Raw genomic sequence first — 23,909 nt, forward strand, 5'->3', positions numbered from 1 at the left:
TCATATCTACCTGGAACACTGCTATCTGAGTAGGGTAAACTATTAACAAATATTCTATTTTATTATCCTTTTTTCCAAAATCAGGATTCAAACTCATTGTTATCCCTCACTCTCTGACCAAGAGAGTGAGGTCTGGAGAGAGAGTAGTGCCTGGACCCTGCACATTGTCTTGCCTTGATAGAAGTAGTTGTAAAAATCATTTACTTTGTCTGTGAGAGTAGCAGTTACAATTTTTGTTTTCAAAAATGCTGACATACCAGGCAATTTGTCTCAGGCATTGATTCTTCTCAGGTACCCAGCCACAGAGGATGCTCTCCTGCCCTCTCCTCTCCAAAGAGGGCTGCTTTATAAAACTGAGCAAGCTTAAAGCCGTTGTTGGGTAGATCTCCTCAAGACTATTTCGCTCACACAGGAATTAAAAGGATGTGGAAAACTGTGTTTAGTAGCACCACCTGGTGGCAATAACTTCTTGTAGTTATTTGGTGTAGTCTTGTTTTGGTGAAGCATCCTGCTGCGTGGCAGAGGCAAGAGAATTGTGCCAGGACAGTAGATGGAAACAATTTGGAGCTGTATTACTGCTTTAGCAGTCCATTTTCGTGGGGAAATGGGAAAGTAGGCTATTGGCATTTGAAGCTTTGTACTGAATGTCCTCTGAAACAACAGAGCCTCCTTCTGTGTAAAAATGTGACTGCAAAGAAACAGGGTGTCAAGCATGTCATTCGTTAGGGAAAAGTAGATATTTCAGCTCTCTTCTCCAATCTGATAAAGAAATCTTCGTCAAGAAGGGTTACCTCAGAGAAGTAAAATCTGGTACTTTCAGCACTTTAAGAGAAAAAAAAAAGGCAAGCTAAACTTCTGTGAATTATACATGATGTTCGTTATTGATTTCTAAAATATCAGTTAGTGAGAACTAGAGGCTAGAACCAAAACCCTAGATTATCCACTTTTCTTCGAAATAGAAGGTTTATAACAAGAAACCCAATTTAATATGAATCTGTTAAAGCACTATTCTGACAGATAACCTTAGAGAAATAGAAATATTTAGCTGGACTTCAACCATCAGGAAAATTCTGAATGAAACTGGGTTTTCTCTCTTTTTTTTTTATTTTTTAATTTACTTCTTTCTTAGCCACTTCTCAAGTTAATATATTCTGAAAAAATGAATTATTCACAAAAAGACACAATCCCCCTCCAACACTATTGCACACTATTTACATGCACCACATGAGGAAAGCTCTGTGCCAAACTCCTGAAAATGCAGAAGTCAGAAATGCAAAGAGAAGGGTTTATCATCTACTTCTCCAAGTGAATGAGTATCCCAGCGCCCATGGCAGGGAAGCAGCATCCTCCCACCAGGAAGCATACCTCTAATGCCATCTGTTCCTCTCCCTGCACTCTACCTCTGCGGTAATTTCTCGCTTAATTGCCTTTCTTAGAAAGCAAAGATAATGACCATGAAATTACTTCCATGATCATAGAGATGCTGGATAACTCTTCTGGATTTAGTAGACTTGGAATAAATTGTGTTGCCCAAGGGAGTTTGCCATAAATGTGCTCTCTCTCACATGGGCACACTACCATTTCCTTCTTATGCTCTTCCATTTCTCATAAAGTAACTAAAATTCACTGTACCAAAAGGAAAGTAAAAGAGAAAATGAGTACACAGAGTCTAGAGCACCAGTCTCTGCTCCGGTTAAGTGTTAGTTCAAAATACTTCCATCTCTTATGTTGTGTTCCATTTAAGCATCCCCCTAACCATCTGAAAGCCATTCTTTTTCTTTCACTGCTTGTCCCAAACCAGATACAACATTTTGTGTGCAGCTTAGATCAGTGAAGGGTTTGGTAACTTGCAAAATGTCACCACTTTTGAGTCAAAGATGTTATGAATCAATAGCAACCAGCAATTTTCTCTATTACAGATTAAGAATAAAAAGAAATGAAGTAATGTATGGGCACATAATGGTTAAGACAAAAAAAAAAAAAATTCTTTCACAACCAAAAATAAATTGCTATATTTTGAGCTTTATTGTGGTAAGTGATGAATAGGGCATTTACTACCTTTACAGACTGACAGATATTAATTTTACCTTGGAGGAATTTGATAGAGATTTAAGGTTTCCTTTTGAAAGGAAAAAATCTTTTAGAATTGCTCTAGCTACACTATGTCTGGAGAAAAGAGTAAAGCAGTAATAGCTTTCAGTAAGATAGAAATTGTTTGGTAGCCTGGCCTCAATTCACCTCTCAGTAGGTACTTCTATATTTTGCTATCTTACTTGCTTTAAGGTACTCAGCATCACACATTATCAAAAATGCCAGGATTTCCATTCTGCCACTATCTTCAAAATCAGAACCCATGAATCCATACACAAAGCTTCATCCAAAGCTATAAATACTACAGTTCCTAACTACTGCATAAGCTTTTTCATGGATTAGAAATCTAGTGCAGAAACTGTGAGCAGTTGTCCGTCATCTTGCAAAATATGCAATTTACAATTAATACCCATTTAAGCAAGAGCATATACAGTAGAATAATACCTGAATTGCTTTAAGAATTGTTTCAGTGTTGCAGAACCTGTCTTTCAACCTAGTGAGTTGTTCCAATGACTACTAAGCACCAAGCTCTTAGCTACAAATTGAAGTCTTATTTCCACTTTGGTTTAATTCCCTGTTCAGATTTTCACTTTAATTGTATTACCATGTCATGATTTAAGCCCAGCTGACAACTAAGCACCATGCAGCTGCTTGCTGAACTCCCTCCCTCCACCCCCACCCCCGTGGAATGGTGAGGAGGATCAAAAGAAAAATTTGTAGGTTGAGATAAGAACAGTTTATTAATCAAAAACAAAGTTGTTGATAATGATAATGATAATGATAATGATAATGATAATGATGATAATGATGATGATGATGATGATGATAATGGTAATGATAGAAAGACACCAACACTCCCTAAATGCGAACTATATATAGTCCTTGTCTTTGGCTGACTGACTACATTTGCCCAGTTTATCCAGACTTCTCTTCACAGAGGACTGATTTTTTCCCTTCAGTGCACATGCAGGAGGAAGTACCCCAATACTTTCTCCTTGAGCAGTTACCACTTTGACTGCCCATCACCTCCCTCCTGCCAGAGATCACTTTTCTCACAGAACTGCAAGTGTTATGTGTTTAATTACTTCTGTTGGCTAATTCTGTTGGAGTAACAGGCATTCATGTAACTTCTTCTAATAACAGGTAAAGGAGGAATGAAAACTCCATTTACATTGGCACGTTTGAGGAGGCAGAAGTCTCTAGAAGGAATATCAGGGACAGTAAAGGTAAGTGGGCTGGTTCAGCCACAGGCAAGGGAAGGCAGCTGGCAGCAGGCTGAGAAACTTCCTTTTTGAGAGCAGAGGGCTGGAAAGGGGTATATCACTGAGAAATATACCACTGAAGCTTTATCTTTCCTTTGGATGCAAAACTTCTTTCACAAATTGATTATTTTTTCCTCGTAGCCTTTCTCATGTACCTAATCTACTGAAAGTTCCTGTTCCTCATGCTACTATGTGTGTTGCAATTCTATGAGAGGGTGTGGTGGGAGTGTCGCATTTTTAGAGACAATTCAGCATTTTGGAATAGGATATTTTTACTACAGGAGCTAAAATGGCAATGTTGGTTCTGAATCTAGTCAACTGAGATGTGTCTTTAGGAGGAGATAAATCAGGAATGTTTCAGAAAAAAATAGATTTCCATCAAATTTTAAATATTTTTGCCAAAAATTCAGTTTTGTGACAATAGTCTTCAGTTAGCACTACAGTGCTGTTTTTTCTTGGCTTCAGAAGTCTTCCATTATGGTATTTATTTATGAAAATTTACTACCAAAAAATGGACTAACTCCACTGTTAAAAAAACCCCTATGAATTCCTGTACTTACATAAGAGGAGGAATTAAAAAAAAATATTTAGGCAATAACCTTTGCATATCAGAACCAGAAACAGGTGTTATAATTTGAATAGCCTGAACCAGAGGTGTTCAATCATCTCTGCTTAAATACAGTTCAGCAATTACCAGGGTTCTTTGACAATTATTGTGATGTTGTGCAGATACTGCCATTTCCCTCTGTTCTTTCATATTTCATAAGAAGGATTCCCTGAAACACCAGGGAGGTTTCAAACTGTGAAGGTGTAAGCATTGTGGAGCTCAGAGTAGGCAGTAAAAGAGATATCATAATTTTCTATGATTTTTAATCTCCTTACAAATATTGGGGGGTTGTTTATTTGTTTTCTCCAGGGTAACTACCGCACTGGGTCTTTGTATTTAATGTTTGTGTGTTTAGGGATGGGCACAGCAGCAGGTGTGCTGGGTGTGCCTCGCTGTTCCCTCCTGTTCCGCCGAAGATTGCTCGCCAAAGCGGTAAGTCCAGTTTCAGTAGGAGATGGGAGCGGAGCATGGCTGCAGGTGGGCTCTTACAGAGGGGACCAGGGGCAGCGCTTACCCCTCCGCTGTAGCGGGGGGAGCTTTCGGGACACCTCGGCGGGGGATCTCCGCCGGTGTACAGGCGGTGGGGCTCCGCGGGAGCGGGACGGCGAGATGCAGAGGGAGAGGGACGGCGGGACGCAGAAGGACCGAGACGGCGGGATGCAGAGGGAGCGGGAAGGCTCCCGCGCCCCGGGGACAAGTGGCGTGGAGGGTCGGCAGGTGCATCCGGAGGAGGGAAGGTTGACTGAGGATGCTGCAATTTTCTGAATTTTTGTGCTCTGTGATCAGCAGTGAGGGATTTTTATTTTTCTGCTTTGTTTTTTGTTCATTTGTTTTCGTTTGGTTGTCGGTTGAGGGGGTTTAACGATAAAAAGAAAAATAATCTACTTTTGGATTGATGTTTGCCTTTAGTGGAAAGGTATGTGTGTGACTTCAATTAATGCTGATGAAGGGTAGTTGCCTGGGGGAACGGTGAGAGTCAGTATCTCTCCAACCTGTCTTGGAAAGATGCTGTGTCACTATTTTAGACAAAGTGCTTTGGATTGTGTCTATAGAAAGAAGCAAATAGAAAGACTAAAGAAATATTTCTGTGATATGACAGCTATGTTTTAAGTCAGTAATTCAACTTTTTGAAAGAATTATAATTTTCTGATATTTTCTACTCATTGGAACGAGACAGAATGATCATTTTTGCTGGTCATTCATTGCCTCACATTTACTGAAGAAGACACAGATATCTTTGTGTCAGAAACTGAGAAAAAAATGGAATAAAAATGGGATTTTTTTTTTAATGCTGTTGTACAGCCTAACCATCAAGCATTAACATAAGGTTTAAAAATTTTCTTGCATTTTAATATCAGACTCATGTGAAGTCAAGTCATACCATGTGAAGAAAAATGTCTTCCATTAATAGTTTAACTCAGGTTCAATAAATATCTGCTTTATAGTAGCAGCTAAGGAGTAGTTAAGGTTTTTACAGAAAAAAAATCCATGAAAGCATTGCTATTATTGAATATGCATTGGTCTTACATAGAAATCTCCAAGCAAATCTTCTGTTATGATGTCATTAAAATTCAGTGACTTAATGAAAATGTCATATATTGAGCAAAATTTTCAGTATTTTCCAGGTTTCTGTCATTATATTCCGTCACTAACCCACCCTCACCTCACCCTCCACCTTCCCAAAGAAAAGGATCTATCAAAAGGATAGATGTTTGTCCATACGACCATGGTTTGTTAATTTCAGGTTATTATTTTGGATAGGAAGTCTTATTAAGAATGTGAAAATTTTAATGGTTGTTTTTGAAAGCTACGGTTGTTTTTGAAAGCTACAGTTGTTTTCTTAGATGAGTATTTGCAAAAAGTGTAAACCCAGATTACCTGCCATTGTCTCTAATACAACCAAGTAGACATAGACTACACAGAAAGTCAAGGAAGGAAAAAAAGAATGTTGTGAGCAAAGGAGGAATAGCCAGAAAGTTTCATACCTCTCCCGGGGGTAGGCAGTGCATCACACAGAAAGAAAAAAAAAAGGAAGATTATACTTGACAAGTAAATGTGATATCACTTAGCTACTACCTGGTCTTGAAGATTTGTCCATCAGGTTGCACAGGGGCACAGCCTGCCTCTCCATAGTCTGCACCATGGGCTGCAGGGAAATCTTTGCTCTGGTGCTTGTAGCACCTCCTTTTCCTCTTTTTCCACTGACCTTGGTGTCTGCAGATCTGTTTCTCTCACATATATTCACTCCTCTTGGCTGCAGTTGCTATTGCACAGTAACTCTTTTCCCCCTTCTTAAATCTGTTATCCTAGAGGTGCTACCGCTGCTTCTGACAGGCTCAACCTTGGCCAGTGGCAGGTCCATCTTGGAGGTGGTTGGCATTAGCTCTGTCAGACGTAAGAAGCTTCTGTCCGCTTCCCACAGAGACCACCCCTGTAACACCCCTACACACTACAAAAGCCTTGCCATGCAAACTGAATACGAGAAGCATAAGCAGCAATTATCCCAGTTCTGTAATAACATCCCAGTGGGTTAAAATACTAGGACAGACCTTAAGCAAGCCAAAGATTTACTGGACTTGGTGTCCAGTTACTGGTCGTTGTGAAATTTAGCACTATGTCCAAGTGGGACAGTGGGACAATGGGAAATATCCAATATTCCACCTTATAAAAAGTCATGTCAACTGTTAGAGATATATGTGCTGCATCAAGGCCTTCAGGCTCAATGGATATAAGTGGATGACTTCAGCAGTTACATTTACCTTACTCACCTTTCCAGCATCTTGTCGTCACGGTGCAGATGACCTTGTTGCTTGATGGTGAAAGGGTCTGTGTTAGTGACCATTTACAGAACTGAGGCAGGTATTCTGCAGTTCAAATTTCTTCTTCAGTTCTTTGGCCAATTAGGTAAACCTCTGCTTAATTACTTTCCTTTTCCTCTTCTCTTCTTTTGAACAGAGCTACCTTCACCCAATTCTTAATAAATCTGTTTATGAACAATCTTATACATTTTATTTATTTATTTTAATTTTATTTTTTATTATTATTTTTCTTCCTAGAAATAAGAAACAAAATTTCATCACTTTCAAGAAGGGTGCAGTTGATACACAGGTAAACTGCTATTTCTCTCATACTCATATCAGCAAATTAAATTGACCCATTCCACAGCTGCTATTCATTTTGACTGCTTAAACAATAACCCAAGGAGTTACACAGGGCATGCTGCTCACAGCAAACAAGCTGCAAATTTTCCAAGGGAAACACAGAAACATAGTCAGGACATTCTTGCTAGCAAAGCATCCCAGCATCACCAGAGTTCTATTCAAACTGATTTATGATACAAGAAAACAGTTTTGTTTGTGTGGAAGATGACTGAGTTAGACAGTGCTCAGAGCACACCTATTTTAAGTAACTTGTAGGCAGATTTTTTAAGGAGCTTTAACAGTGAAATCTTTACATTGTTTCAACAACCTTAGACAAATAACCACTTCACACTTTTCCACCTTTATTGCCACATCAACAAAAAGGGAAAGATAGTTCTTGGCCTTTGTAAAGTTAGGGTTTAGCAATGAACCTCAGGAGGTTCAACAAGGCCAAGTACAAGGTCCTGCACTTAGGTCTAGGCAATCCCAAGCACAAGTACAGGCTGGGCAGAGAAGTGATTGAAAGCTGCCCTGGGGAGAAGGACTTGGAGGTGTTTGTGGACAAAAAGCTCGACACGACCCAGCAATCTGTGCACTCACAGCCCAGAAGGCCAACTGTGTCCTGGGCTGCGTGAAAGGACGCATGGCCAAGAGGTCAAGGGAGATGATTCTGCCCCTCTCCTCTGCTCTTCTGAGACTCCACCTGCAGTACTGCATCCAGCTCTGGGGCTCCAAACACTAGAAAGATGTTGATCTGTTGGAACAAGACCGACAGGAGGAGGGTCACAAAGTTGATTAGAGGGCTGAAGCACCTCTCCTACAGAAACAGGCTGAGAGAGTTGGGGTTGCTCATCCTGGACAAGAGAATGCCCTGGGGAGACCTTATAGCAGCCTTCCTCTTAAAGGAGGCTTACAAGGAGGCTGGAGAGGGACTTTTCACAAGGATGTGTAGAGATAGGACAAGGAAGAATGCTCTTAAACTGAAGAAGGATTTGATTAGAGGGTTTGATTGGAAAATTGATTTGGATCACCTCAGCCAAGAGAAGTTGCCAGAGCACTTTCCGAGAGTAAACACCCTGTTACTAAAAGGTGTATCTTGGATGATTACATGTTTGTTTAAATTCTAATGGAGTTATTACATAACATATTTCATTTTGAAAGTAACATCATCCAATTCTTTCATGTACAATCTTGAATGTACAAAATCTTTCTGTGAAAATTTTTACAAAATTCAGATAACCATTAAACAGTAGTATACACTGAGATGTGAGACTTAACTACTGAGATCCAAATTATTATCCATCAATAATTTTCTCTTGCTACTACAGAACTAAATGCTAAAATCACTGAAAAACGAGTGAATTTCAGCCTTTCTGTCAGAATGGTACACGAGGCTTGATTGAGAGATCTTGGAGTGGATGGCACAAGGTGGTCAGCGCTGCAGAGACAATCATCCTTCCTTCTCTGATTGGGATTATCTCTTCAACAGGCTTAGTTGGAAATATCCTCATTGTGTTCACAATAATAAAGTATGGAATGGAATACATTTTCCCATAAGACTTATTGCACTAATGATGACTGCACTAAGGAAGTGGATTGTCCATCAAAGACAAGGCTAGCAAGTTTTTCATGTTCCTTTTATTCATTGACATTTACTTCTTATTAAAAAAAAAAGTTAAGTCATGACTATAGATAGCAGTAATTTATGCCTGCTTACCCCTTTCGGCTATAAGAAAGGACTGAAGTGTGTGACTGACTTCAAACATATTCAAGGAAACTGAAATACATGCCTTCTTCCTGGGTTTCCATTAGAATTGGCAGAAATCTTCCCTCTAGCACATGTAAAAGTTAGAATAAACTTTAAACTTTAGTTATGGTAATAACAAGGGATTATAATGTTCTACAGAATTCTTTTAAGATCAGTTGAAATATAGACTCCTTTGAAAACTGCACTTCTGCCCCAGACTATTTTACTAACAGAGCTTTATCTAACTTCTGCCGATTCACGGCAACTTCCTAGAACTCATTGCTGTTTTCCAGCATCACCTTACTTCTGGAAATGGACCTTAGTGCTAGTTGAGGTTTCTCACATGGCAGGAATTAATACCTCAAGATATTTTTGTTGTATGCTGAGAAAGTAAAATTGCTGAACTTGTTTATTTTTGAGGATTCATAAAATCTGACCCAACCATCCTTTATGGGAAAAAAAATACCTTATAATATCTTAATTTTAACAGAAGGAGAAAAAGTGACACAAACCACATTTACTCTCAACAGGCTGATACTACCACAAACTCTAAATCCGTAAGGATGTATCTTGAAAAAGTGACTTTTATCTGTGGTGCAAATTTAACATGAAGAAATATTGCACATAAGGCTAACAGTCATCACACTCTGCAAGGACTAATAGATGGACTCCACCTCAACATACCGTGCTTTCACAGGAAAGGTTTGCAAAGGCCAATGGAGGGCTAAGTGTCTGTCAGCCTCTGGGCTTTAGTATACCTCCCTTGAAACTAACAGAAATTCAGTGCCTGGTGCACTCAAGAACACTGTAGTTCATAATTTGAATGCAGAATGTGAAAACAGTATGTCTGAAGTGAACATAATGGCAATATGACTTTTGAAATGTATGAATGAATAGAAAGGGGGAAAAAATTAGCTGTAGTGTCTCTAAAATAATAGAATAGAAGGAAAATAACAAGGAACAAAAATTATTATTTTCCCTTGGTGAAAAGCCTTTGTCTAACTTAAATAAAAATATGAGAGGCAGAGGGAAAAGACACAGACAATGACTTGAAATAAAAGGAATATAATTTAAACCATATTTGCTTGAGAAAATTACAAGCATTCTAATTTATGGGCATGAACATTTATATTCAGAAAAAGAATTTGGAAATAGCGTGTTAAAAAGTTAATGTGGTATTTACCAACACCACAAAAGACACAAGCCTCAGATGCTGTAGATGAAGGTACTTTTAAATTTTAGCTACATTTTGAAACATAATAGTGTCAATAATCTTCTCATCTTCCACTAAACAGACCTGATTGTATTCAGTGGCTCTGCTTCAAAGATGTCTTTCTTCTCTCTTTATTGAACGCATTTTTTCATGCCAACATTTTACTTTTGTTAACATTACAGAGACAATTCTTTTAAGAGAAAATGAAGCTGAATTATTTCTCTAATAAAGAAGAAAGTTATTTACTTTCTGGTAGCAAATGCTTTACTGACCGTAGAAAAAGATAAAGAAAAGACCTTGGAATTTCACCTCCCAATTTCATTTGCAAGTCTGCCAGCTAGGGACAGACATTTTTAAGTGTAAATTAAAATTATATAATCTGCAATTTACTGGGAGGAAATAGCTGAAAATCCTAGTGAACCTTGCATGTAATATATGCCTATGCAGTGAGATTTAATTTAAAAATTACTAACTCAGTGGCTTTTGGCTGGCCCTCCTCATGTAAATTACTTTCATCCCTAGGGAATAATACAGGGAATTGAGATATGCTACCATTAAGTAAAAAGAAAATGATGAAAAAAATGCTGCAAGGGTTCTGTGTTAGCCCAAAAGACAAAATAATCTTCATCCCAACAATCTAGAAAAGCTGGTCCTTAGACCTGCAGTTCTGTTAGCAAGATTTTTATGTAAACCCACTGACTTTGGTGGAGTGGCTGCTGAGAGAACAACTATGGCTTTGTATGGAGGAGGAAAATATAATCCAGACCACCCATTAGTCTGACTTCATATCTTTAAGAAAAAGTATGGAACAGAAGAGTAAAGGGAATCAAACACAATTTCAATTATCTGAAAGTACTCCTTTTCAGATTAACTTGATTTTGAATAAGATAATATAATAGCAAGTGGTAAAATAGTGTTTCCTAAAATGCAGAGATTGCAAATAAGAGTCAAGGCACTTATTGCATTCTTCAGCTGGAGAAGGTGTATTTGAAACCAAATGTAGAGTCACTGGCATAAAATTTTTGAAACCTCTACATAGAGCTAGATTTTGTTTTAGAAGATTTTTTATTTTATCGTGTTAGAACTATTAAGTCAGCTAAAGAACAATTTCATGAGTAGAACTACAACACGAGAAAAAATAGCTCAAGTATGGAGGGTACTAGGAAATCTTGATAAGATAACCAAGTTTCATGAAAAAATTTTCAGGAGAAAATCAGTTAATATGGAATTTTCAGGGACTGGTTGTGGGGCTAGGCAGATACCATATTTTCCCTCAGAGACCTGAGGCAAAGTGTAGGAGTGGTTCAATAGTATTCCTAGTGACATTCACTAGGGAGATGTATCTGATGTGAGTAGTGTAAGATTATCAAACAGAAAGAACCAGATAAAGAATAGAGGAGAGGCTAGAGCAATAGAAATGTTTTTACACCCATAGAATCTTTGTCATACCAATATTCTTTTTTAAATAGGAAGCACTCTTGCCAGAAAACAACAGAAGTAAAGCTCCTGAGATTGCTATGGGCTGTTATTAGGCTAAAGCTGTGTGAGAAGCACACACGGCTGTAATACATTTAAGGCTTTACGTTTCTAGGGGAAAGAGGAAAATGCTAATGCTATTTTCCAGGCTCATAACAAGGTCTGAAATACAATTCTCACCAGCTGTTTCCAGGAAAAATAAGATATTAAGACTGCAATAAGAACAGAACAGGAAAAAAAAAAAAAGAACAAACAGAAAATAACCTAACAGAACCAGAAAAAGGGAGAACTATCCAAATTTACCTAAATTTGTTTACATGCAGAAGGAAAGGGGACTGCGATTAACATCAGAGCTGGAAATTTACAATCACTTTCTCCTAGTTAAGCTGGTTTGCTGACAGTTAGATTTTGTAGGGGAAGATGGGCCTAGGTGGGAGGATGACTATTGCTGCTGCAGGGATTCCATTTTCACCTGTCTCATGGGAAGAAAGGGTATATATTTATGAATTTAAATGTGTGATACATACAAATTATTTTGTCTTTGACCTGAAAGATCGATTCCAAATTAATACTTAAGCTTCAAGTTAATGAAGACCTTTCTGTCCAGGAGGGTCTATATAAATTCTGATGACGGCACATAATGCAGTCAGAGGGAATAAATACCGACTGATGGCAACACACTATGCACCTGTCATGTTTCTTGAATTTGTTACTGAAGAGACAGTCAGTATATGGATTATTATATTGTCATGTGTGCTCAATACTTCTTTTTATTATGGATTGGGAACATTCAGATCCATTTTTAATGCATTTAATCTGTAGAAGTAGAGTTGAAGAGGAGGTAGGACAGATTTGACATATTCTCAGATTTTACAGAACAGCAGTTGTGCTTTTGTGCATTTTTCATAGGGTGTTTCAGAGATGAAAATTAACCTGGCGTGAGTGGAAGGATGAGAAACTACTGAGAACATTGAAGTCTGTGGCGAGAGGGTAGAAAAAACCTGAAAGGACAAAGAGAAAGAAGTTTCAAATTGAGGCTCTAACTATTATTTTCAGAAGGGGAGAGAGGGCGTGAAGGTGTGGGTTGCCTGGGGGTTATTCTTATTTGATTTTTTTGTTTTTCTAAAGTGATCGTTTTAGCAGAAGACAAGCACCACTGTCTTAATAAAAGCAAGAAAGTTTTACATAATAAAAGGTGGCAATTTTTTTTCGTGAATTTTAAAGTTTACTGCATAAGTTACCATTTAAATATTGTGGCTCTGAGACACCACAGGCAACTATACAAAAACCTTCATGAAAGTACAGATTCTTTTTTTACATTGAGCAGTCAAGAATGTCTGCATTTTTAAGCAGGATTTAGCTCTGGTTAAGTGCATTACAGGAAGGCTCCGATATCTTCTATTTATGCTAGGCTGGTATTTCTAGAGTTCAAATGCCCACCACACCTGTGTTTATTTTGAACACTTTACAGTTTTCAAAGGCGAACATGGATAATTTTGCTGATGTCAATAAATTAAGTAGCCTATTCAGCTTCACTGGAAAGCAAAATTATGAACAATATATTTTTGTTGAGCTTAAAATGTTTAGTTTGGGATATCTTTGGGTTGATAAACTTCCCTGACACTAAAGCAGTGGTTCTGACAGTGTTTTTGTTTGTCTAAAGTTCAGTTTTGAGGTCTGTTCTATTGATAGTATAGTTGAAAAACAGTACAGTTACTATGCCAAGTAATCATCTTCATGTCTTCCAATTTATTACAGAACCCAGAAAAAAACTATCCTAAATATCTACATCTGCAATCTGGCTATAGTACATTTGGTTCATATCATTGGCATGCCCTTTCTCATACACCAGTGGGTATGTGGAGGCGAGTGGGTTTTTGGTAGCCCTCTTTGCGCCATCACTACCTCCCTGGACACATGCAACCAGTTTACATGCAGTGCCATTATGATTGCAATGAGTTTGGGCAGGTACCTAGTTTCCCTTTTTCATTCTGTGGACAATAATACCTGATTGTGTTTATGCAAAGCTGTTGTAATTCAAGAATGAGAATGCCATCAGGCATGGTTAATGAGTTTTTGAAAACTGTACAAATTATTTCTGATGTTTGTGGGGTTGGCAGACATATTGTAAGTTTCAATACAACATCATTCTTTGTAAAAGGCCTTAAGAGACCCTAATCCAGTTTTACTCTTCTGGGGCTCATCTTCAGAGGTGCAGCTTCTAGTAAGGGTTTAATGTCACTAAAAAAACTTGTTTTCACCATCCTTGTTTAAGATTAAAAAATTGGCTTTCAGGCAGACTGAAGAAATCTTTTTTATTTGTTATTTTTTAAAACCTTCATTAAAATGCCACAGGAGCACAACAAGAATTTTTTTCTTGTTGTTATTATTAATTAGAAAGTTCAAAAACAGTTTCTGCATTATTGATCTTAGGGAAAAAACTAACCAAATTCAGGAAAGAAAAGTCTACATTGGACCAAAGTTATCTCCTTCCATATGTCAGAGTGAGCATAAAGGAAAACAGAAAGACAAACTTTCTTGCATAGCATGATGCACTGATCAATCAATAAGAAGACATGGGGGTAAACAAACAGTGTCAATCGGAAGGACAGCTACTATTGAATTTGTAGCATAAAAGACAGCATGCTTCCATGGTAGTGAAACATAGTTGGTAAAGAGAGGGAGAGAAAAATTGCCAGAAAACAGAAAGAAGTAGAAAATTTAAAGTTATCCATAATTTTGAAAGGGAAAAAGTATGGTTATCATAAAGTGGCTACACTGATGCATATTAGAAATCTAATTTGGCTTACATACAGTTTAAAAAGACTCAAGAAATTTTCAGTTCCTTTGCAGTTCAGTTTTAAAAGCTTTGTTCTTATATTTTCTTGTATTTTGTATGAGTAATGTGACAAATGACAGTCTTTTCACATATTTCTAAAGAATTTACATATAGCAGTATCTTTAATCTTGTTGTTTAGAGAAAAAAATTATGCAAAAGATAAAAGTATTAAGGCAGGAATAAGACGTGAGGTCCTAATGAGAAAAGACAGAATATCAAAATCTGGTATGAAAAATAATTTATGTCCCAAGTAAAGCCATGTCTTAAAACAAATTTGTGGTTTTTCCAGAAAGAAAGCTTGTGCTTTCTTTTTTGTTTTGAGGCAAATTTTTCCATCTTATATACATTTGCCTAGGGAAAGCTGTTAAAATTATTTCTCTCCCCTTAGTTTTATCACTCCTAATAACAATTATGACACTATAGCCAAGAGAAACAAAGATTTTTCAAATAACAACCTCCCAAACTGTTTAGTCCTTGACAGTTTCAGTAAAGCACTTCTGAATCCACCTAGGAGCTTTTATTAAGCGAAAATATTAAACTAGCAGTTTTGCCAAAAAATCAGCAATTTATCAGACTTTGTTTGACTGCAAAATCATCCTACATTCACAATAAAAGGTGCATAATTTGCATAATTTATATTAGTAAATGTTGACTAATGTAACTATGACTAATGCAGCATTGAACATCTTCATGTGCTGTTTCATATTTCTCAAAAATAAAAAAACTTAAAATGGAAGACAAGAGCAGGTCAGATCTGAGAAGGCAGGTTCCAGAAGAAGCCTGAGCTGAATAAAATGAGTACCATATGCAAATTAATATCAGTCACATTGCTGGATAATGGTTTTATTCCCATAAATCCTCTTCTTTATAATAGGAGTGAACTATGTCATGCAATGGTCCAACAGAGATTTTAGTATTTCAACATTTCTTTTTGCAAATAAAATGTCTTTATAAGGTTTTAAGAAGTGGCAAAACCAGCTGTTCTCTCAATGGAGCTTTAGGGGTCAATTTCTGAGGGATACAATGTATAAAAGTTTGCTTTCCATTACTCACTTTAATATGAAATAAAAAGCATTAAGGAAAGCTGTAAAAATTATGCAAGTCGAGTATGCATATTAAAATTTATGAGAAAGTTTCCTAAATTGACATCAAACACATTTTTTTAATACAGATTTATATTTATGCCACAAACCGACATAACATAAATTAAACCTGGATGAAACTTTGGTAGCACAACTTTGCTTATGGGTTAAAAGAAAATTTTGTAAGAAGCAACTCACAGCATCTGTTCTCTGGACAAGGATTCACGTAGTCACGCATAGACAACAGTCCTAATATAAATTACACCCATGGACATGAAGAGTAAATCTGACTGTTCAACAAAAATACCACTATGCAAATCTGGCCTGGGTGAAATCCGAACTATGTGTGCTGCAGACATCATCTCCTCAAGCTCAAATATTGACATACTCTTATGTTGCTGTCTCTGGTGAAACAGGAGGAATGATAAGATGAATGAAAAGATCCAGTATGATGTTCTACTCTAAAGTCTTCACTTTGCATATTCCAATATACCATTTGAATTTAATTGAAGATGAACACTGCAATCAGCAATGTTAGTGACTTTAAAATGGCAAAGGAATTCTTTGGCCAATAAAATTTTTTAAAAAGAGCCAAGACTAACAAGTTCAAAATTACTGATGTAGATTCAGAAGCCATAGCATTCCTTGTTCCTTCATGGCACACAAGATGCAACTGGTAAAGCTTACGCTGGACTTTCTATGACAGGAGGCTGCGAGGCACATCTCATTCCCTGTGGCATGAATCCACTGGAGCATGTCACAGGAAAATACCACCATTTGGGTCCCTTCTTACAGAGTTCAGCTGCTTCTGACTAATTTTACTACAAACTTTGGTTATAGGAAAAGGTGTTCAGTTGCCTGTAATTTAAAGTGTACTTTTGGTATGGCACAGCTATATAACTTTAGAATCCTGAGAGAGTTGCTAAACCCTAAGCTGTGCAGAAAAACCTAGAGCAGACCCATGTGTGCTAAGCTGAGATTGACTGAAGCCCAAGACAAGATTGTTGAGGTGGAGACAGCCCCTCACAGGTTCAAGAAGAGAAACACTGGCACAAAGAGGTATAAATATTAACAAAAATGAGGGAGTCTTAAATTGCCCCTTCATTCCCATTGACATCTGCCCAGCAAAGAACCAAGGGTGTCATACAGGGGTGGTAAGAGCACTAACACTTATCCTAGGAGCTTGGTAGCTCTAAGTGTCTGCTGTCTACTGAAATAGATAATAAACAATTGCTTTTTGAGAATATCCTTTTTGCAAAGCATCTCTGTGCAGTGGAAAAGTTTCCTGAACAAGTTCCTGAAATCTAAGAGTTACATAGGTACCAATAAATTTTGAGAGTTGCATAAACATTTATTTAGCCCATACCCTTACAGCTGCAGACACGTTAATGAAGAAGTGAGGCTGGGAAGATAAATCTGGAGTAAGTACCTCTGTGACAGCTGAAAAGAAACAGACAGGTGTTCTAAGCATTTGGAGCAGCCGAGACTGACAAGCATGAGAAAATGTGTTACTGGTTTGCCCATTGCTGCAATATTGCTCTAAGAAATATTTACCAAGGCAGTATCACCGGTAGGATGGAGCTGTAACTCTATAAAAGTCATGGGCTTTCAGTCATTTAGAACCAGAACCACTTGATTTGGCATGGACTAATCCATTTACTCATTCTTCACATGCCATTTTCAGTCACTCCTTGCTTCACTTCACATGCAGTTACACATACCTCAGCCAGAGGAAAAGGTAAAAGCCTTTTAAAAGTTCAAACTCCTGAGCAGCCCATTTGCCTTTGAGTGTAATACACCCTGCTGTCTCTTGGGCAAGCCTAGCAGCAGTACATTTTAAGCCAATTCAGACAACATATTAACGTTTAAAATAATAAGAATATTTCTGCAAATTTGTGATGATAATAATAATAGTGTCAGTATAAGATATTGTGACAATACGCAATACCTAGTAATAATGTTAGGCCCTGGAATAGGTTAAGATACATCCAGAGGCAGGAAGAAAAAAGTGAGGAAAAAATCTAATCTCTAAGACATATTTTCCCTCTCCATTTCCTATATGCATAACAGAAATATGACCACATGTTTATGGCTTTGCTACAAATCAGACAAGATGATTTGTAATTAGCTAAAATGTTAACTAGGATCACGTGCTCTTGTGAAATATTTCCTCTTTCCAAATGTTGTCTTGGCTTTCACGATTATGTACTTTGGTGGTGGCTGGTCTCATAGATGTTCCTCCAGGCAGCATTGTAACAGGAGGTTTGGCAGAAAGGCCAAAAAGAATGCAGTAATAGGCATGGCTAACAAGCACCACATACCTAGTGCCTTGTAGTTTTGAGAGCTTGGCAGGTTCCATCGCTGCCTCCTTCTCCCATTTTCTGTGTCAGAGACACTTCTCAGACAATCCCCTTGTTGTTTGTCTCAGATAAGTATTCTTCAGTGTTTTCCCAACAAAAGACTTTTATTACTGATAACTTTTTTTTCAGATGAGGACATATCTACCTTTAAGTTCCACTCTGCTTGAAGGGGAAATTAGCCCTTACTTTCAAAACACATTTTCCCAAATGGAGTACTCATCCTTCATTTCAAAAATTTATCATCAGAAAACAGGAAAGATTAAAATTACATCCAAAATGAAATAACAAATAGAATCCCACTGCTACAAAAGAATGGAGACAAAAGCTGCTTGATAAGCATTTAGGATGAGATTAATTTCTTGTTGTATGAGGAAGGGTAAGTTGGAACAACATAAAGTTTTAGTTCTATCAAGAAAAAGAATAATGTACTTTTACATTGAATTGAATTTATGGTGTTGTTTTCATTCCATTCATCCTAATTATTTCCTTTTCATCTTTAAGTTCATTAAATCATGTTTTCCTTTGGTCAGAGGAATATTAAAAGTGAGAATTAGAAACCCAGGTAAATTCTCCTTTATAGACACATATCAGTATATGAAAATGGTTGATCCAGAAAGTGTGAAAAGTCATCTCACAATACTTAGGGAAATACACATTTATGCAGACCAGATTTGAAGACATAGTTTTAACCTGCCCTTTACTTTTGTGACAATCCTTTGAAAATTCAGCACTGTATCCAGGAAAACAATGTCCACACAGCAAAAGCCAGGACCACCCAACAGATAGGTAACGATGGGCATTTCTGGAGCAGGAAGATGTGGATTCAGCACCCATCCCAGACTAGAGGGTTCCTTTGCATGTTCTGTTGCTTCCCTTAATGATCTTCTGTGCTCATTTACACACTTTATTTCATCACAAACTGCATTAGTCTGATAACTTCTAGACTGCAGCTGCCTCTGAAAAGAGTTACATTCACTGTTGCTAAGTTTCGGGCTGCACTGGGCTCTGGTCCTTTGAGCAAAGGCAATATCATCTGCTAAGCCACACGTCACATGGTGCCTTAAGAACCTCACAGCCCTCTCTCTGAAACTGGGTAGCCAGCTTTCTGCTAGCAGCTCTGGTCACCCAAGCCACCGTGGCAGCCTTTCCCAGAGCCTCTAGGGCAGCACTTTTCCCTTGTTCCCACGCTGCGGATCTTGCACTATTATCCTCTCGGCCCTGCACCTGCAAACCCCACAGCACTGTTACAGGGGGTTCTCATGGGAAGTGACTGCCACCAGCGTGAGAATCACCCCTGCTTCCCCTCCCTCTTCCTACTCTGTGATCGAAGCTTCTGGTTGACATTAGTGGACCCAAAAACATGCATGCCCAAAATTTAGCAGGTCAGCGTGCAGCCTCAGCAAAACACACTCTCAGCAACACCAACAGCCTCGTTGACAGGAGCAACTGGTAAGAAGCGAGTCCTGACAAAAACTGTGTTGATACTGCGGAAAAAGCATTACAGGGAAAACCATGTACTGCACTCTAGCAGAGACACAGAGAAGGATCCTTGCCTGGAGCAACCCCTATTGTTTCTCTTCCACTCTCTCCTTTAGTTTATATTTTTCCCCTAAAGTAAATATATGACATCAGCTACAGACTCTGCTAGTAAATCTGTTTGCATGTGAGCCTGTCTTGAAAACATTTGTGGGCATAGTATACACAGGTATATTTATAGATATATATATGTGTGTATATATATTCTGAGCCTGAACAAGTTGAAACAAAATGGAGATCTCAATGAAATCTTCCTGTTAAGGGAAGCATATGAAAGCAGTAATGAGTTTTTGTATCACCCAGCTGTAGGCACCAGCTAAAGTTCAGTCTCTCATTAATGACAGGCAATAGGCATGACTGAGAAGTGATTCCCAGGGTGTAGAGAGTGCACAGCACAGGATGGAATATCCTGACTCCTTCCTTGCAACCAGTGGGAAGAGTGGGGGCTGACTTGGGACACTTCTTACTCTATGTCAGAGACTAATGTCGCTTTTCTGTGCCTTCCCCATGCATCCTATTTCCATCTTACACACCTTCATTTTCTCACAAATACTTCCTTTGACTCTCAGTTTATTTCCTGATTTTTTTTTTTTTTTTGTAACCTCCTTGTAACTTTCTTAAGCATTCATTCCTCAGAAACAGCTCTGTTAACAATTTGAAAAATAGTTGTAGTATTGTTCTGTTACTTTACATAGAGATGTTATTACTTGCATCACTTAAAAAATGAAAGCAAGCTGAAAGCTAGCTTACACTGTGCTTACATGGAGACTAAGAGGTCAAATATTGTGTAAAAGAGGAGCAATCACAAATTTTAAGAACCTGAGAAGCCTGTAAATTACTCTCAATTACACAGATCCTGTAAGCAGTATCAGTGTCAGAAGCTATTTCCGTAAAACAGCCAGTGAAACAAGAGAGCTAGCTGTACCAAGAATGGTACAAAGTAGTTCTGCCATGACAAATGTAGAGGATTTCTGTTATTTCTTGTCACCATCACGAGGACTGAGAATAACTGCATGAAATCAGACATAGCTTTTTAAAATACCATAGGCCCGAGCAGCCTTTTGCTGATTCTAGAAATGATGACCATTACTTTAACCTCATTTAGTGAAAGAACTTGATTGTTACAAAGCTTGAATAATGGGGGAAAAAATCTATTTCATACTCATACTCAGGCAAGACTGAAATACCAATCTTTCTTCATCTTATGCAATGGCTCCTAATCTTCATTGTTTTAAGGGCAATGGTAACAAGCAACTAAGGTGCTGCAAGCACCCTGTTCTGGTAGACTGGTGAATCTATCTATGAAAAGCAAGCACAGGACCTTGAGCAACAACCCGAGGTCTTGCAGGCAGCATGTTGCCAGCACCTACAGACAAGGATCTTCTGATTTGTGTCAGATATTTGCATTTTAAGTCTTGGCAGCTGGCCTGTGCAGCACCAAAGTGAGGTGGCTGGTGATTGTTCCTGGTTGCCTCGTGTGATTATATCAACTCAAAGCCATCACAGGGCAGTGCTGCAGCTCCCTTCAAACCACTTTACAGAGCACAGTGACTTTGACAGCCACAAAGCAATACCAAGATCCAGGACAATTGAAATCCTCAGCCTCTGTCACATACTCTCTGCACCCAGTACCTTTTGGCCAGGACTATGACTGGTCCCAGAATGCCAGATTCAAAAATGTTTGAAAAAGCTCTGCTCAGAAGGTGGTCATCACTGATCTACTGTCAGACTAGAAAAATATTAAGGGGCTAATCAGACTGTGCCCTGAATAAATGCTTGCAAGAATTTTCACTAATTATACAAGTGCTGGAAAAAGCACACACATACAGAATTTGGAAAACTGAGAGGTATAATCTTGTAGTCAACCATATTCCTAGAAGTGAAGACTTTAATCCTTAGAGGTACTTGCAGTTTTAGGTACTTGCTGTTACCACGTATCTCTAATCAAGAATCACGACTTTATGGAAAATATTGTTTATAAATTTTTATTTGATGGTCTTTGTCTAACAGCTTTGTTTATTCTTTTTGTGTTTTGTTTTACAGGTATACACTTTATCTCACCATAACTTTCTTTTTTCCTTTACCGTTGATATATTTATTTGCTATATTTTAGTTTTATATTACACATGGAAGATATATCAGCAAAACAAGAAAGGAGGAAGGTGAAGTATTATTCATGCCTCTCTCATACTGCTCAGACTGTAAAGGCTTTATATGTAACAGAGCAAAAGGAACAGTCCTAAAACAATATTTAGGCACTGCATCGTGTAACTTTTAGTCCTCCAGACACTGCATTAGGCTCCCAGGAAACAGACTAGGATTCAAGGGAAGGAGCCAAGATAAATCATTTAGAAGGAAACACTGTGGAGAAAGTTACACCTGGAGTCCTCAATTCAGGTCAACAAAAAGGCACAACTCAACCCTGCACTTCTAGCTGCAGGAGGAAACCTGCCTATATCATGGCTCCAAGCTCTCAGTTCAGGGCTTAGGAAACTCTGGGAGAATGTGGCTGCCGCGTCTGGTATCAGCTGCAGTGCCCCAGAGAGCTGCAGGTCATCCAAGTTGTATTGCCCCTTCTGTGGGAAGGGGACTCCAAGCCCCACATTAATCTCTAGCTGCTGTTCATAGTCTGAGAAAGTCTAGGCAATAAAAGAAAATTGATGCTTGAAACAGATGAAACATCATTCCCAGTTTCAGTGAGAGCAGCTCCTGGCCACGATGTTTTAGATCTAGGACAACATACTTTGGATTTTGGCTCATACCAATTTTTTACAGAAAGGAAGTTGATTTCCGTTTGAGTGTGGGTTTTAATTCTTTAGGCAGGAGAATAGTTTTCTTCTTTGCTCTAAGTCTTCTGTAAGTTCCTAATAGTCACGTTTTAATTGGATATTTCTCTTCTAGTTGACAGCAAAAAAATGCAGTCAGATGAAAAGGGAATCAAAACAATATAGCTCACACGAAAAAGATTAAGCATTTTTAATTAAAACATTTGTCAGTATTTCATCAAATACACATAAACAATTCTCAGGGTCTCCTGTGTGTGGCATAGGATCATAGCAGAAGAAACAATAATGCATAAACAGCAAAAAAAATTAAGCTCTCGAGAGATGACCTTTGCTTGCACTGCTTGGTCTCAAATAACTGCCATTCATTACTACACTCAATCCATGCCATCAGTTTCTGACCTTGACTAAGAATTCTTCTTTGTTTTGCAGTTACACCACCAGTATCCCCAGGCAGAGAGTTATGAGGCTCACTAAGATGGTGCTTGCTCTGATCAGTGCGTCTGTGGTAAGCACTACCCCCTTCCATGTGATCCAGCTCATGAATCTTCAGGTTTCTTAGCCGACCCTGACCTTCTATATGAGCTACTACATCTCCATGTGCCTCAGCTATGCCAGCAGCAGCGTTAATCCTTTTTTCTACATCCTGCTTAGTGGAAACTTCCAGAAGCATCTCCAGCGATGCACAAATATGGAATTCAGGATGGCAGAAGGGATGTCAACATCATTGAAAACACTCTCAAGTTTTAAAAAGAAGGTTCTTCTCCCAAGAAAAAATGCCATGTCTATATGTAGATTTTATTTGTTGCAATAGATAGGCCTGATTTCACTTTCTTCATGAAAGTGAAACTCAAAAGTGACGTTATTGCTGGAATCACATCAGTGTCAAGCTGATGTAAGAGGGTCTACACCACTGTTTTCAAGGTAAGAGCTCCTAGAAGAGGGATTCTCTGCAAAAATATTCTTTGTTATTGTGACATTGTCTTTTTTATGATTTGTACATAGATTGTCTTCGAATGGATGGAGACAAAAGTAGGTTTTAAAAACTGTAGTCCTCTGGTAATAAGAAGATAGAATGACAGTGGGGGGCATTTCGGATCTGCCACTGTGTGAAGTCATGGAAACTGTCAGTTAATCACAAAGAAGAGAATCAGTTACTGATGACTCAGAAGGGGGTAACTATTGATTTTTATCCTATCTACAGCTGCCTCATCTGGCACTCACTTATGCAGCAATCAGAATCAGGGGAGAGACATGAAAGGCTTTTTTGGAGGAAAACTACTTCTGAATTAACCTTTGCACATAATCTTGCAAACAAAGAAGTGAATTCACAGAGTGTGTCACTGGAAATTATTAAACATGAGTTTTGAAAATATGTGTCAGGGATATGTATGTGTCAGGGATATGTCTTTGCTTCTCTTTTCTCAAAATCCCTTTTTCTGAGACAACCTAGAGAAGGGTGTTCAGTCCTGAAAGAGTTCAGTGCTGGTCTCACTACAAGGGCCAAGAGGAACTTGGGCCTTGCCCAGGATGCACTCTTCCTCATCTCAAGATGGGTAGAAGAATGCCTACTTATTGTCAACACTTAATCAACAAGGTTTCTAACAGTAGGATGTAATCAGGCAACATTATTAGATCTTGACAGCTAATAGAAAAAAATTGGGGAAAGAAAATTCTGTTGATAAATCTAGTGTTCTTGAGAGTTGTTCATGTTTTTGGTATTCACCACATTGTGGGTTCATCTTCATCTTCTCTTATCTGAGGACTTCACTT

At 38.2% G+C, this 23,909-nt stretch overlaps 1 protein-coding gene across 1 annotated transcript; it reads left to right on the forward strand.

Annotated features, from left to right (window-relative positions):
* Window positions 1-3,245: 3,245 nt before the first annotated feature.
* Window positions 3,246-22,950, forward strand: MCHR2 (melanin concentrating hormone receptor 2). The gene is given in 10 exon segments (XM_027698226.1): window positions 3,246-3,317; window positions 4,270-4,697; window positions 7,017-7,068; window positions 8,481-8,629; window positions 13,295-13,511; window positions 16,926-16,971; window positions 18,546-18,603; window positions 21,397-21,442; window positions 21,445-21,515; window positions 22,569-22,950. Coding segments are annotated over 10 exon segments (1,521 nt in total).
* The last annotated feature ends 959 nt before the right edge of the window (window positions 22,951-23,909 follow it).

The sequence above is a fragment of the Neopelma chrysocephalum genome, unplaced genomic scaffold, assembly GCF_003984885.1.
Source record: "Neopelma chrysocephalum unplaced genomic scaffold, ASM398488v2 Primary Assembly neopelma1_23b, whole genome shotgun sequence".
Taxonomy (NCBI): domain Eukaryota; kingdom Metazoa; phylum Chordata; class Aves; order Passeriformes; family Pipridae; genus Neopelma; species Neopelma chrysocephalum.